Genomic DNA, 14,980 nt, shown 5'->3' on the forward strand with positions numbered 1-14,980 from the left:
CCTGGGCTCGTCTTGAACTTGTGGGCTTAAGGGAGTAGGCAGGACAGCAGGCCATGTGTCAACCTACTTAGCTCAGGATTCTTTATGTTATGTGTTTGTTTGGAGACAGGCTCTTACCATGCGACCATGATGAGCATGGAACTCAGTATGTTCAGCAGGCTGATCAGAGAGATCCTCCTGAGTAGGCGTCCGGAGGGCTCAGGTTAAAAGCAAACACCGCCATCCCCTGCGTACTTACTTATTTATTGTGTGTGTATATATATTCCAGTGTGTGTGTGTGTGTGTGTGTGTGTGTGTGTGTGTGTGTGTAGGACACCTTTTGGGACTTGGTTTTCTCCTGCCACTCTGCGGGTCCTGAGGAGGGTCTCGGGACTCAGGAACTCAGGCAGCCAGCCACTGGGCTCTTTTACCAGACCTAGCTCAGAATTCTCAGATCCTACTCAGACACCTTGTTCTCTGAATTTCAATCAGCAGCCCTCTTCCTGTGTAATCACTTATTATTAATAGGGTAGTTCCGAAGTCTATTGCCTCCTTTATATCATCCTTGGCATTTTGCAGAGCGCTCACTCTCAGGAGACAAAGCCTTCAGGCTTTCAAGATGTCAGGGTGACATTTGTGTCCGAGGGTTACAATTGGCTGAAAGCTGTTCAGGCGTAAATCAGGAGCACCATCTACCAGGAGTGCTGGCAGTTGGTGTGTTCTCACCTGGTGCTACGTAGCATTTACATACAGCACCTCATCAGTTCCTGTCTCCTCGCTTTGGTGTGTGTTTTCCCATCTCACAGTCTAGGACATTGAGGCTTAGGAAGATGAGTGAAGTGGGGCCAGGTTTTGTCTCTTGCTTTCAACCTTGGAGTCATCTTCTTTTAGGGCCAGCAAGGATACCTGGATGGCTCCCAGCGTGGGGGGCAAGTAAGGGGGCTTGGTTGGTTGAGGGCTCTACCTCACTGCTAAGGGCCAGGAATTGGGCGTCCTGGGGATGCCTACTGGGGATGCCTACTGGGATCGGCTCAGCATTTTCTTGCCACTGTAGTTCATTTAGACATAGAGATGCAGAACAGATTCCCTGCGCAGACCGGTTTCTCTGATGGTGCGTGGATTCGGAGAGTCACACCAAGGGGACAGAAATGGCCCAGGGCTGTCATTTTGCATTCTCTGTGCAAGAGTGGTCACAGCACACTCCCTTGCAGGAGTTTGGCCATAACTGAATGAGTCAGACGCGGCCTTGCCTCGGTGGCTAGAGACTGGGAGTCTGCAGCAGTCTGATTCACTTTTCCTGGATGGAAGGGAAGCTCCCTGTTCTGGCTGCTTGCATCTTCATCCTGCTGCGTGCACATCTCGTGGGCAGAACGGTGGTGTGCTGCTGTGCTGTGTCTGCGTCATGTCACCAGCACAAGGGAACGGTCCCCTCGGAAACAAGGCATGGATGCATCGGAAGCCCAATCAATGTGTTAAAACCCCGAACAGTGTTGTTCTTCGTGAGACCTTCCCCGGGAATAGACGTGTTTACAGAGCCAGGATGGTAGAGAAAGGGGCAGGAATAGCAATTTCCTAACCAGTCCCAGACCCCCCCCCCCCCCCCGTTAGCACAGGACCCTCTATCTCTCTCTGTTGTATGTAAATTAAGATGTTCACAAAGAGCCCGAATGTGAGCACGGCTGTGAGAAAGAGGCCTTCTGTCGCTTTTCAGGGATCTCTAAGAAAACAGGACCATTCCTATTTTTAAGCCCTGGCTACAGAAGCGCTGCTGCAAAGTCTTCCCTCAAGAAACCTTAGTAATTTGAACTGTCCCCGACCCTGACCTCTCTGAGACCCCAGGAAGTGCCATCCCTGCAGTGGGTAGTGCCAAGAATGTATGACAGAGAACTGTCGTGTCGTTTGTCTCCTCCCTAATAAGGTCTAGATTATCTCCAAGCTGGACAGTCTGGTCATGGCCTTCAGACTTAAAATTGCCTGCTTTCTCTTGGCAGGCTCGACTGGCTGTGTGCTTGTCTCTTCCTCCCCAGCTCAGGGATTACCCACCTGCTTTTTACAGGGGTGTTGGGGATCTGGATTCACGCCCCCATTTTTGTGAAGGAAGAATTTTACTGACTGAGCCATCTTCCCCCCCAGCTTGATCGTTTGATCTCTCCGGTTGGTGCGAGGAAATTGTGCACCTGCCCCATTTTTGAAGGCTGTCGCCCAAAACTGATGATTTTCCACCTAAAAAGAACTTTCTGGGTTTTTTTCTTTCCCCTCCTCCAAAAGACTCAGAACAAATGCAGCAGGCGGAGAGCCTGCCACAACATCTGGGCCCCTCTTACCAACCAGACATTCAAAAAATACTTGTGTTTGAATCTCTCTTATCTCAAAAATTGGAAACCAGGGACATTCTGGATTTCAGATTTTAAAACATTGGGCACTGTGCATGATGAGGTGTTTGTGGATGACTAAACTTGAAACTCACCTATGTTTCATAGATCCCTTGCGTAGCACAGGGGTCCCCAGCCAGTGTTGTCAGTTCGGTTTTTTTTGAGACCATCTTGACATGCAGCTAGCTGCTGGGGTTATGGATGTAAGGCACCGCACCGCGCCTGGCAGATGGCTTCTGTTCGGATGGACCTCGAGCCAGCACGCGATGTAGAGTTTTCTACTTACGATCAGCACTCCAGGATGCTCAAATTTTGGAGCGTTTTCTGATCAAGTGTTTGGACTGGGAATTCTCTGTCTGTCTTTGTTTTTGCTTCAGTGGCAGTAGATTTCTTCTCCCTAATTTCTTCTTAAATTACATATTTGTGTTTGCGGTGTTTGAGATTTGGGGGTGAGATATTGGCGTTGGACTCAAGGTTTGTGGGCTCAGTAGCCCAAACATTTAGGTGTCAGGCAAACTTTGGACTTGAGATCCTACTGTCTTTGTCTCCGGAGTACCTGGGATTACAGGTTTAGGGGTAGGGTGGGGAGTGGTGGGCCTGGGGCCCCTCTGCATGGTAAGCAAACACTCTTTATTACTGAGCCACATTTCCCAGCCCGACTTTTGGGCTCACGTGTTCCTCTTGCTGTCTGTGAATGTCTAATTTGTTCATCTCTTTGTTGGTAGACATTGAGACATACCTGCTCATGCCTTGAGCATTCCTGTTTGGGGTAGAGAGAGGGCGGGGGCGGGGGGGGGGGAGGGCAGGGACAGGGACAGAGACAGAGACAGACAAGAATGCATGACGGAGCTCGAGGCAGCCTGTGCACATGTGCCTTCTTTTTTTCTGGGTGCAGACCTGAAAGTGGACTTGTGGGCGATGGGCTTAACCCAGGGCCTTGTGTGTACTGGCAACCACTCCACCACGCCCTCCCTGAGTAAGCACCATCCTGAAATCCTCAGACTTTGGCCTTGCCCTGCTCTGCCAGGCTCATCGCTCTCTTACTCTCGTCTTTTTCCGTGTCATTCACACTGACCTTTCAAATCATCCCCAGAGCCATGTGTGGTTATGGGGCTTCTGTGCACGTCAGGTTTTTTTCATAACTCTTGTCCAGGGTGTTTTTGTTGTTGTTGTTTGTTTTGTTCTGAGTTTCATTTGTTTAATATTTCGTGTGTGCACACATGTGAAAGTCAGGCAGCCAGCCTGTGGGAGCTGGCAGTTCTTGCCTTCTGCCATATGGGTCTCGGCATTGGACTCAGGTTGGTGTGAGACCTGGTGGCAGGCGTCCTTACCACCCTCACGCGCCCCAGGTTCAAGGCCTCGGTTGGAACTGAGTCCTGCCTTTGTTGCTCTACCAATGCTGCCTGTTCCCCTCCGTGCACAGCTGACAGAAAGAGCCGGGCGTTGTCTGATGCCTGGGAACTTCCGCCCTACACCACGAAGGCAAAAGCAGCCTTTTCGGCTGGAGAGAATGGCTTCTTCTCTAGCAGAATCTAGTGCCTGGGAGTAATTAACTAGGCTCGGATAATCTGCCCCTGAACCGGTCTCCCTCTCTGCTCCTGCAGGGTCGAGATGCTCTTTGATGCAGCCCTTTCTCCTTACAGGCTTTCATTCACTGCTGTTGTCTCAACTCTCTCTCTCTCCCTTAAGATGAGGCTCTGGAGCAGGGATTAAAGGCCTTTTTCCTCGAGCTGTGCCACCCCCCAGTTCAAGCTGCAGAGTCTCTGAGCACTTACTTGCCCCCTCCCTTACCCTCCCTGGCTGCCGGCAGGTGCTGTTGCCAGCAGGGAACCCTCCTGCTCCCGCCACGCCCTCTTTGTGACTCCTCCCCCCCCCCCCACCTCCGTGTTGCTCTCTGAGAACTGCTTTACCATTCCCTGATTAGTATCCCCCAGATCCCCAGGTCCTCCCCACCCCCAACCCTGCTACCCAGCCTTTTGTTTACACCTACACCTGAGCTGGGGGAGACGTGGCTCAGTGGCAGAGCAGATGCTGAAACTCTGGGTCTCGGGTTCAATCTCCAGCAATGTAAAACAACCTTTAACCACAAATTCCCCTCCACCCCCACCCCCCCAAAAAACCATAAATAAATCCAAATGAGCAAGCAGACTCCTGTAGGCTCCAAAGTCAAAACTGTCCCTGAAAGACCCTTAAATTACCTATCAAAGGAATCCGCTTTGATCAGAATTTGTGTGCACACTACAGAATTCAATGTTCCAAAGCCGGATGAAGGACCCAAAGGCAAGTCCTAGGCCATAGCACACACTGTGCGTTGGACCCAGCAATGGATTCCCTCAGGCACACAGGACTGGAGTCCTGTCTGCCTGCCAGGCCCTCCAGAATGGCTGCTACTAATTATGTGTGACTGTTCGGCTTCACATAAGAGTCATTTTTCTTTTCTCAGTCGCTCAAGCCCATGTCTAGTGTGTGTGGGCTAAATACGGACTTGAGTGACGGACAGTGAGGTGCAGACAGTATTGCAGGCATCCGCCATTGCTGTAGACGTTTGGGCTGCATCGCTCACTGTGCTGTGGCCTCCTCCAGTATTAATAGATTGGGGAGCATCGTGCTGAGGTACAGGTGGAGATAACCTTGTCCAGGACTGCAGGAAATGGAGGAAGCTTCCTGTTTCTTGGTCAGACCTCTCCTGTTATTCGAAAAGTTATGCAGAGTGTCTTTTTCTCTTGTCTTTCCAAGTTGGCAGGGCTTGATGATTTTCTGAAAAGACTTATTTATTATTATGTATATAGTGCTCTGCCTGCATGTACACCTGCAGGCCAGAAGAAGGCATCAGATCACATTATAGATGGTTGTGAGCCACCATGTGGTTGCTGGGAATTGAGCTCAGGACCTCTGGAAGAGCAGTCAGTGCCCCTAACTTCTGAGCCATCTCTCCAGCCCGATTTGCTGAAATTTAAAAAGTAATACTCAGTGGCTGGAGCCATAGCCCCTCGGATCTGGAGTCACTGGTGGCTGTGAGCGGCTGTGTGGGTGCTGAGAACTGAACCCACGTTCTGTGGAAGAGCAGCCAGTGCTCTAGCCTCTGAGCTACCTCAGCCCTCTCTGTCAGAGTTTCTTTAATCTCTGTCTTGTCACTGCTCCTGAATGGTCAGACATCCATCTTGCAGGCCCCTGTCAGCCCAGCTCTGTGCCTAACCCCGGGCCACTGTGCAGGGCAGTTGCACGGACACTGAACTCACGTTTTGAAGTAGACGGTCAGAGAGACTGAGCCGCAGAGGGTGCCTCACAACCCCCTGGAGTGGATTCATGGAGAATAAAATACCCCCACAGCTTCAGGGTATGTGGTGAGGAGCCTGCAGGCTGGGGTGTCCTGGAAAGCTCATGGGGAGGTGACATTTAGCTACTGTGGAACGGATTGGGTATAGGACATTGTAGCTGGAGGGGAGGGGTCAGCTAAGTGCAAAGGAAACACGCCGGAGGGCCGAGGGCATGGCGACTGCGATTAGGGTGAGCGGAGCTGAGTGTGCTTCATCGTGTATGTGGTAGACATGATGACTCTCTTGGCTGGCCTAGAACTTTCTGTAGCTCAGGATGGCCTTGCTTTCATGAAGATCCCCCTGCCCCACCGCTCTTCCTTTAGGTTTGGCATTCTGAACGAATAAGCAGAAGCCTGAAACTCAGAGAGGTGAAGGTCACACAGCTCTCTGTGAGGTTGGCCTTCTCTCAGGCCTGGTCTCTCTTTAAGAGCCTCCTGCACCTTGAGAGGAGCAGGCATTCAGAGGAGCAGGGTCTGAGTTGGGATGGGAAGGGTGGGGCCGGGGAGACGGGGCACAGGAGAGTTTGCCAGGCATGCTCAGGGGCCACACAGCAAGTTTTAGGGAAACTGGTTTGAGGTTTCTGAGTCTTTTCCCTGACTCCATAAGTAAGGGAGAGTGACGGCAGTGACACATAGGACTGTCAGCGGTGGGTCACTGGTTTGTGCGCTGACTTTACACTAATCACACGTGCAGAATGACTCTTATTAGCTATAGCAGAACCCACTGGGACTTCGAGACACCAAGTAACGTGCCCAGGCCTTGGATTCAAAGCCGTAGCAGATGGCGGAGCCTGCACACCCGGCAGTGTTTGTGAGGTCCAAGCCTGGACCTTCTCATGGAGAAGCAGTCAGGGGCACGCAGAACTTACGCAGCCAGGGTCGGTCTGTAAAGAAGGTGTCGGAGTGGCACCTGGCTGCAGCGCAGGCTGGGATGGGCTACAGCCCATTACAGAAACTTGCTCCATCCTCGTGGCATGAGAGTCATGGTCCTCACCAACTGGTTTCCTGGACTGAACTATGTGACCACCGAGCTACATTCCAGCAAGTGGCTTTTCATAAACTATAGCTGTGACACGGGAGGCTGGAGATTTTGCTCAGTTGGTAAGAGCACACTGGCCGCTCTTCCAGAGGACCTGGGTTTGAGTCCCCGCACCCACATGGTGGTTTACAACCATCTGTAACTCCGGCTCCAAAGGATTCAGCATCTCTCCCAATCCCTAACCATCTCTAGAGTCTGTCCAGTCTATCCCGGGAACTCTTTTAGGAACCACTGCCATACACCGTTCTGGCCATGTGAGCCCCTTGAAAATGGCACCTAATTGGCGGTGTCCCCTGCCTTCCCTGTCTCCTTGTACATGCTGAGGATGTGGCCATCCTTGCCATGAGAGTGTTCCAGACAGTCAGCACAGTGCCTGTAGTTCATAAAAAGATTTCAAAGGCTGGGGAGATGGCTTTGCGGGTAAAGTGTTAGTCATGCGGGTGGGAGGACTTGGGTTGGAACCCCCAGAACGTGTGTTTTGCTGGGGCTGTTTGTAGGAGAGGGGGATTATGACGCTGGTGTTCCTGCTGTGAGGGAGGAGGAGGAGGAGGCGGGGGACAGGAGGACCCTGAAGCTGGCAAGCCAGGTGGCGTGGCATACACAGCAGCAAACAAGAGACCTAGCCTCAGACAAGGATGAGGTTTAACATGCATGCACGTGTGCAAATGTGTGTGAACAAGATTAGAAAGACAAGAGGAATCTGTTTAAGTATTCCTCCTCCAGGCTGCAAACTCAGGGTCCCTGTGACCCCCCCCCCCATCCCCCCTGTTTTGCACTCTGCTCAGTCCCTGACCTTTCCAGGAGGATTTCCTGCACGCCCTTACCCCACCGGATTCCTGCGGTCCATTGTCTGGCTGCATGTCCTGCTGTTTCCTGTGTTAGGCTGCTCGCTGCCGCGCTGTAGGGCGGCCCCCACACCCTGAGAGCTCCAGGGATGTTAAGCATCACCCTCACTGGGGGGACCTAGGGGACATTCTGTATCTAAAGTCAGCTTGCCCAGAAAAGCACGGCAAGCTGCTGCCTGGAAGGCCTGTCGTCGTCCCCCCCCCCCCCCCCCGGCTTCCTGGCGTTTTCCTTGTCCACATTAGGGTAACTTTTGGAGGAGGGCGAACCCTCCTGTGCTTGTGGGGCACATGGCCTGGTCCCGGGCTGCCCCTCTTCCTTTCTCTCTTTATTTTTCCTTTTTTTCTCCCAACCCACTTCTGAGCTTCAGCTGCCTCAAGGCAGAGTAGTCAGCCTTTTGTGTCTCCATAGGCTGCAGCCCCCAACTGCAGCCTGCGAGCCACAGGAGGGGCCATCTCTGGGGTGGGATGAATGTGTTAGTACGGGGTTGGGAGGGCCAAAGGAAGGACCTAGCTAGTCACCCATGCTGGAGGCACTCTTAGGACTAGGAGGCTGTGTGTGTGTGTGTGTGTGTGTGTGTGTGTGTGTGTGTGTGTGTGTGTATGCAATACTGACTCTGCCTCTCCTGCTGTTGAAACAGCCAGGGAGAGCCCCAGGGTGATGAGGAAGGACCAGGCTACAGTCAACCATTCTGGTGGTTGAGGGCTAAAGACGATTCATTTGTCAGCTTCTTTTTCCTGGATGGGAGCCATTTCTATCCTGCTTAGTCTTTTTTTTTTTTTTTTTGGCGTTTTGCTTTTTACAGATTGATTTGGTGTCTAGGGAGAGTGGAGGGCACTGTAGGGGTGTATCTGCTGCCTTCTTTCATGGCCGAAGGGAGATGGAAACACCTAATTAAAAATCAGCATGTTCAAAATGTAGATCACCTCCTCTCTCCCACCGACACCCTGTCCTCAGAAAGAAGCACAGCAATTGCGTCGACCATAATAAATGGCTCTGGGGTGTGCTGCGTGGACGACTCCCTTCACTGCCACGCTGCTGTCGAGGGTGATGAATTAGATGGAAAGCCCATGGACACTAGGCCAGGCTCTGCCTGCCCTATCGCAAAGGTGTCCTTGTGCTCCTGGGAGATCCCATGCGTCTTAAGACCAGAGCTGGCCTGGTAAGTGGTGACTCTCAGCCTCTGCTCTCTGCTTCCTCCTCCCCCTGGGAGAGGCCGCCGAGCAGCCGGAAGCAGGAATGCCTGCCGGGAGCCTGCCTCTGTCCTCTTTTGGAACAGAGGGGCCAGGCTCCCTGAGCTACCAAGCTGCCTCTATGGCAGGTAAGTGCCCACCCCTGTGCCGTCTGACCTCACTGGCGGCTGTGGAAGCCTTCAGGTGAAGGGACATTTTTTTTCCCCCTCCAAGTTGAGTGTGACCTCTCTCCTTCTTCCACCCACTTCTTGGTTCTGGGCGAGAAGCTGCTAGGCCTGCTTCCTGTAGAGGCTGACTGCCTCTGGCTCTAGTGCTGGCAGGCCTGTTCAGGCTGGGCCAGCCTGGTCCTGGGGTCTCTGACGGCCTAAGCCAAGTTCCTTGTGAGAGTGAGTGGTCATCCAGGGAGTTGTTGCTATGCACAATCTTTGCTAGAGGGACAGTTTTGCCTTGGCTCCCACCTTTGCATCTGTTTTTTTTTTTTTTTTTTTTTTGGTCAGGAGGAAGTTCTGGGCTTTTGTGTCTTTATGATGTAATTACCCAGTGGGGAGCGCCAGGGATTCCTGGGGAGGGAGGCTCTTTTGGGTACCTGCTCTCTGTCTTTGGGAATAGCTTTGGAAATGATTAACGAGTGGCCCTGCTTTGCCACTTCTGGGAGAGCTGTCCCCGGGTGGTCCTGTTTGAAGCAGGCCGAGTTGAGGCTCTTAGTCCCTTCCTGGGAGTGCTGCCTCTGCTGGCACTTAGTGCCCCAGCTGCTTCTGACCCAGAGGCCTCTGCGGTATCCAGGATCTCTCCAGCGAATGCTGAGTGATTGAAGTCATGTACAGGACTCTTTTTTTTTTTTTTTTGATAGAGCGTTTTTCATTACTTTGAACCTGTGGGATTGATTTACAACGCTCTTTGGAAGAAAGCGTGCTTCTTTTAGACTGGAAAGAGAGAGAAGGAGGAAGGGGAGGCCTTGTTTCTTTAAAAAAAAAAAAAAGGAAGAAAAAGGGCGGAGGCCGGAGAGATGATTCATCAGATAAGAGTGGGTGCTAGGAATTGAACTTGGGTCCTCTGGAAGAGCAACAAATACTTAACCACTGGGCCACTTCTCAGCTCCCTCTTTTACCTTTTTTTTTTTTTTTTTTTTTGATTTTTTTGTTTTTTGTTTCCCACCCCTCCAAAAAGTTTGTTTATTGGCCTGGGGCCAGCCATGTGTTGTCATCTCTGTCCCACTGCTCTTTGCACTTGGGCACCAGTGGGCTTGCTCTCTGCATCATTAAGGAAATTCAATACCCACAAAAACACACAAAGCCCCCAGCCTCTAAGCGGCAGCCCCTTTCCCCAGGGAAGAACAAGAACAGCTCCATGCGAAGTGTGTCACTGCCGAGGCTCTGAAGGGCCAGGTGTGCTCTGACTCAGGCCGTGGGTGTGGGTGGTGCTTGGTACAAGCAGGTTGCCAGGCCTGGGTGGGGATGGGATGTGTGGTTGGGGGAGGGGCGGGGTTTAGGAGTCTCTAATCCCATAGCATAGGGTAGCTCCTGAGAAGGGAGGGGGGGCAGGGGTTGGTGTTCCCAGAGACTCCCTTTGAGAGGATGATTTCATTTAGCGAGACTCTTGTTGGGGCCCTTCCTGCCCCCATATCTCCACCTGCAGTTGAAAAGCAAAAGCAAGTAGATGAATGTGGGAGCCGTTGCACCCCAATCAGGAGACCTCTCTCCAACCCCAGATGAGAAACTGAGCCCTTCGGGTGCAAAGGACCTGTCCCGTAGTGGCCAGGAACATGGGCTTTGCAGTCAAATCCTGGCCCCAACACGTGGTGATAGCTATGCCATCTTGGGCAGGTGGGAAATACACGTGAAGTCGTTTGAAGAGGTCCTCGCTTGTGGCCAGGTTATCTTGGAGGGAGGTGTCCCTTAAGCCGAAGGACGCGCAAGGAACTGCTGAGCGCGATTAATTCTGGTGGCTCATAAGACGTGGGCTCCGGAAGGGTTACATCACACGCTTAGCTCTTAATACCCAGGAGACCTCTTTATTGAGACTTCAGGGAAATGTCACAAAGAGGGGGAAGCTTCTGGTGCCTGCTCCGCTCCAGGCTGTGCTCCTGAGTCACTGTGCCATCTCCTCCACAAGGCAGCCCCGCTCCCCCACCCACGTTTAGTGCACTCAGAGCCAGACTTAATTTCAGGGGAGGTGGAGACGAGGCGGGAGGTTGGTGCAAGGCCAGAGTAATGGAATCCTGCTAGGTCAGGAAGGTGGAAGGAAAAACCAAAACCAAAACGAAACCCTTCTCAGATGCAAGGTGAGATAGCCGGGGGCGGGTGGGTGTCTGTCGTAGCTTCGAGTTTATAGATGCGATATGCTTAGCAGTGCTCCCTCATCAGAATCATAATCGTTAGAGAAGCGAAAACCTGACTCAGCTTTCTGGAAGAGGCCTTTATAGTGACTTCATTACCATGACGACAGCTGGGTTTCTTCCCAGCACTGTACAGTCACCAGATGCCGGGTTCCTGCCGGAGAGGGAGGCATTTCAGCCGTAGGGCTGACCTGCCATTCGGTTTCTCAAGAGTGATAAATTCAGCGGTGTCTCCTAATTTTTCTGGCCAAGAGTCTTTGTGGAAAGCCTTTGGGCCTCTGAAGTGTTAGCAGCTGAAGGTACAGCAGCGGGGCTTCCCTAAGCTCCAGGGGGAACTTTTGTAATAGCAGAGAGAGCTGAGGTGATTTGAGACAGGTTCTAGCTCTGTAGCGCTGGGTAGCTTAGAACTCGTTATGTAGACCCAGGCTGGTCTCGAACTCAGAGATCTGCCTGCCTCTGCTTTGAGTGCTGGGATTTAAGGTGTGTGACACTGTGCCCGGCTTGAGGTTTTTATGGTTTCCTGAGACAAGGTTAGGAACACTCAGAGCTGGGCAGCTGTGGGACAGACCCGTATTCTCACTAAACGGGGTTCAGTGGTCCCCTTTTTCCCCCCAGTATGCCGAAACAAAACTCCATGGTCAGGTATAGGTGCTTGCAAGTGTACTTTTCTGGTGGCTTCCCCTCCCCATGGAAATATTTTAAAGCTCAATAAAGATTTTTTTTTTACCACCCTCCTGCCTTGTAGACACCTCCCTCCCATTTAGGCCCATGTGCGCATGCTTGCACAGCCCCAGAACACAGATTTAGGTTACCCCAAATTCCATGTTCCAACGTAGAAGCAGTTTCATGGCTTTTTAAAAAATAGTTTTACAGAACAGAGAAAGTCAGAGATTGAGGCATTTTAGAATATGTTGGTGGGTACAGCAAAGAGGCGGGTATAGAGAGACGGGGGCCTCAGCTGCTCTCTGGTAACATTCTTCACTTTGAGGTTGGTGGGAGCTAATGGTTAGCCACGTCCATAGATCGCAGAAGGTTTTTAATCTATTAGTCATCACAGGATGCTAGTTCTGATACAGAAGAGAGCAGGGAATGGTGAAACGCCTGGAACTGGCTCATGGTAAGTCAATCTGTGGACCTGCAGCATTCCAACCTCTCCACACTGGAGTTCCAACCAGTCAGTCTACGGACACAGCTTCTTCCCAGGAACTCTTGCTCACACATGTACCCTAGTGAACAGCCCAAGAGCGATACACAGAGAGCAGCCATGAGTGCTTGTACCACAGAGAACAGCCATGGGAGATGGTACCACAGAGAGCAGCCACGGGAGATGGTACCACAGAGAGCAGCCACGGGAGATGGTACCACAGAGAGCAGCCATGGGAGATGGTACCACAGAGAGCAGCCATGGGAGATGGTACCACAGAGAGCAGCCAGCCATGGGAGATGGTACCACAGAGACCAGCCAGCCATGGGAGATGGTACACAGAGAGCAGCCACAGGAGATGGTACCACAGAGAGTAGCCACGGGAGATGGTACCACAGAGAACAGCCAGCCATGGGAGATGGTACCACAGAGAACAGCCATGGGAGATGGTACCACAGAGAGCAGCCACAGGAGATGGTACCACAGAGAGTAGCCTCGAGCTTGTTGCACAGAGAACAGCCACGAGAGCTGCTACCACAGAGAGCAGCCACGGGAGATGGTACCACAGGAGATGGTACCACAGAGAAGGGCTGCAAGAGTTGATTTTTCTCCTTTTGCCCTGTGGGTCCCTAGGATGGACCTCCAGTTTTCATGCTGGGCAGCAAGTACATTTATTTGGCCCCAACTATATTCTTTAGGACATCTCAGTGAAGGTGAAGTTATCCCTCACCCCACTCCCATCCAGGAAACTGTGTACAGAGTGGTGGCATTTATTTCCTGGATATCTGAGGCGATCATGTGGAGCCATGAAAGGACTTCTGGCTCCCATTTCCCTTTTTCCCACATTGCAGATGAGGTCCTGAGAGGCAAAAAGCTTTGCTTGGGCTCTCTTCCATCTTGTTGAGGAGTTCCCTAGCAGCCCAACCCAGGGGATTTCATGTGTGTGGGTCTCAGACCTCCCCATCTCCCAAGCATGTATGTGCCCTGAAGTCTCTCAGACTCACAGATCCCAGCTAATCCTAATTTGCCGTGTGTGTGTGTGTGTGTGTGTGTGTACACGTACACACATACTTTAAGGTGCTGCTGCTGGTCATAAGAACTACAGTCCCCTCTGGGGATTCTAAGCAGGAAGGTCCCCACTCTACCCCCTTTCTTGATGGGCTGTTTTTTTTGTCACCGTTCTTGGGGCTCTTAATGGAATTGAGTTTGGCTAAGAGACGAGATGTTTCCAAAGCTAGCTAAGAAGTCCTGTGGCACCCTAAGAAACTGCCCCTTGTCTCCCGTTGGCGAAGTTTCTCTCAACCTAACCGCTAGCCGAGATTTTGTAAGTACAGCCTTTGCCTGGTCAGTTCCTGGTTTGCAGTGGCCAAAGGATTGTTTCTTTTGAGACATACTCGTGAGACACCCCCACCCCCACCCCCCAGTCACCTGCATTAAGTACTTAGGCTCTGACACATTAGATCCACGTAGAATGAACCCCCAACTCCTTCCAAGGCCTTCCAGCCCACACCAGCCCAGCCTCCCGCCTTATCCATCTGTGACTTCTGTCTTTTACTCATTATTGCCTTTTGCCTGCACCTGCTGCTTTTCATGTGAAACTGAGCCTTCTAAGTCTCTTTCATTTCCCTTGCTCTGATAAGGTCAACTGGGTACAGGATGAGTCTGGCACACCAGGGTATATGGTGAAAAATAATCCTTTCCCACAGGGCCCTCTTCCTGAGACACCCACCCGTCCCCGCTGTGGAACCTGGCTGGACCCTGGTGTTCACCCTGGAGGATTCTCCAGGTGTTTACACACAGGGTTGCATCCTTTTGGGGAGGGCTGTGTTGGTCTCCCGATGGCACTAGATGTGTTGTTTTGTAACTGGACCCAGGCTGGAGATTGCCACACAGTATGGAGAGATGCTGTCGCTCTTGGTGCTGGGGATGGGACCTGGAGGATTGTGCCTGCTGGGCATGCGCTCTATGGCTAAATGGCACCCTCAGTAGTGCCTCATCAATCTTTCAGTGGGGGAGGGGTGGAGATTGTGTGTCACTCTGTTAACCCAGCCTGGCCTGGAACTCAAAGCAATCCATCTGCTTCTGCCTCCAAAGTGCCTGTAAAACACACTTGTTTTTCTTACCCATGATTTCTGTGTGTGTGTGTGTGTGTGTGTGTGTGTGTGTGTGAGAGAGAGAGAGAGAGAGAGAGAGAGAGAGAGAGAGAGAGAGAGAGAGAGATATGTGTTGGGTGTCAGTTCTTTCCTTCCTCCTTGTTTGAGACCCATAAGCTTCTGGGAGATTCTTACGTCTGTCTTACATTTGCTGAAGGAGTGCTGAGGTTTCACATTCAGGCAACTATGGCCAAGTTTACATGATTTCTGGCCTCAGAGCCTTATGCTTGCATGACAAGCGCTTTACCCATTTGTCCTTCTCACTAAGTTGCAGCATTCTTCATTTTGAGACAGGGTTTCACTGGCCTAGAGCTCACTGTGTCATCCAGGCTGGCCTTAGCTGGTCGGAGATCTGTCTGCCTCTGCCTCTTGCCTGTGTTCAACCTTATTCTCATTTTTTAAAAGTGTATGAGTGTTTTGCTACGTGTGTGCAGTGTCTACAGCGGCCAGAGGAAGGCATTGGATCAGCTGGGGATTGAACTCGGGACCTTTGGAAGAGCAGGCAGTGCTCTTGACCGCTGAGCCATCTCTCCAGTGTGCATTCAGCATTCTTTTTTTTTTTTTAGTTTTTAAATTTTTTTATTTTTTATTTATTTATTTATTTTT

General features: G+C 51.6%; 1 protein-coding gene across 23 annotated transcripts in view; it reads left to right on the forward strand.

Annotated features, from left to right (window-relative positions):
- The window catches only part of ZMYND8 (zinc finger MYND-type containing 8), a 115,896-nt gene that overhangs the window by 32,167 nt on the left and 68,749 nt on the right, over window positions 1-14,980 (forward strand). Inside the window, exon 1 of one of the 23 annotated variants that reach the window (XM_084775057.1) lies at window positions 8,204-8,711. The exons of 19 other annotated variants lie outside the window; for them this stretch is intronic. Coding sequence is in view for 3 of the 4 variants with exons in the window: in XM_084775053.1 (XP_084631179.1) it covers window positions 8,789-8,870 (82 nt within the window). In the remaining variant the exon portion in view is untranslated. Of the gene's footprint in view, window positions 1-8,203; window positions 8,712-8,745; window positions 8,871-10,538; window positions 11,024-14,980 lie in introns of those variants that run through there. 3 more of the 23 variants (XM_084775053.1, XM_084775061.1, XM_084775050.1) reach the window with 3 other exon arrangements.

This window comes from Acomys minous (assembly GCF_964271855.1).
Source record: "Acomys minous genome assembly, chromosome: 3".
In the NCBI taxonomy this organism is placed as follows: Eukaryota; Metazoa; Chordata; class Mammalia; order Rodentia; family Muridae; genus Acomys; species Acomys minous.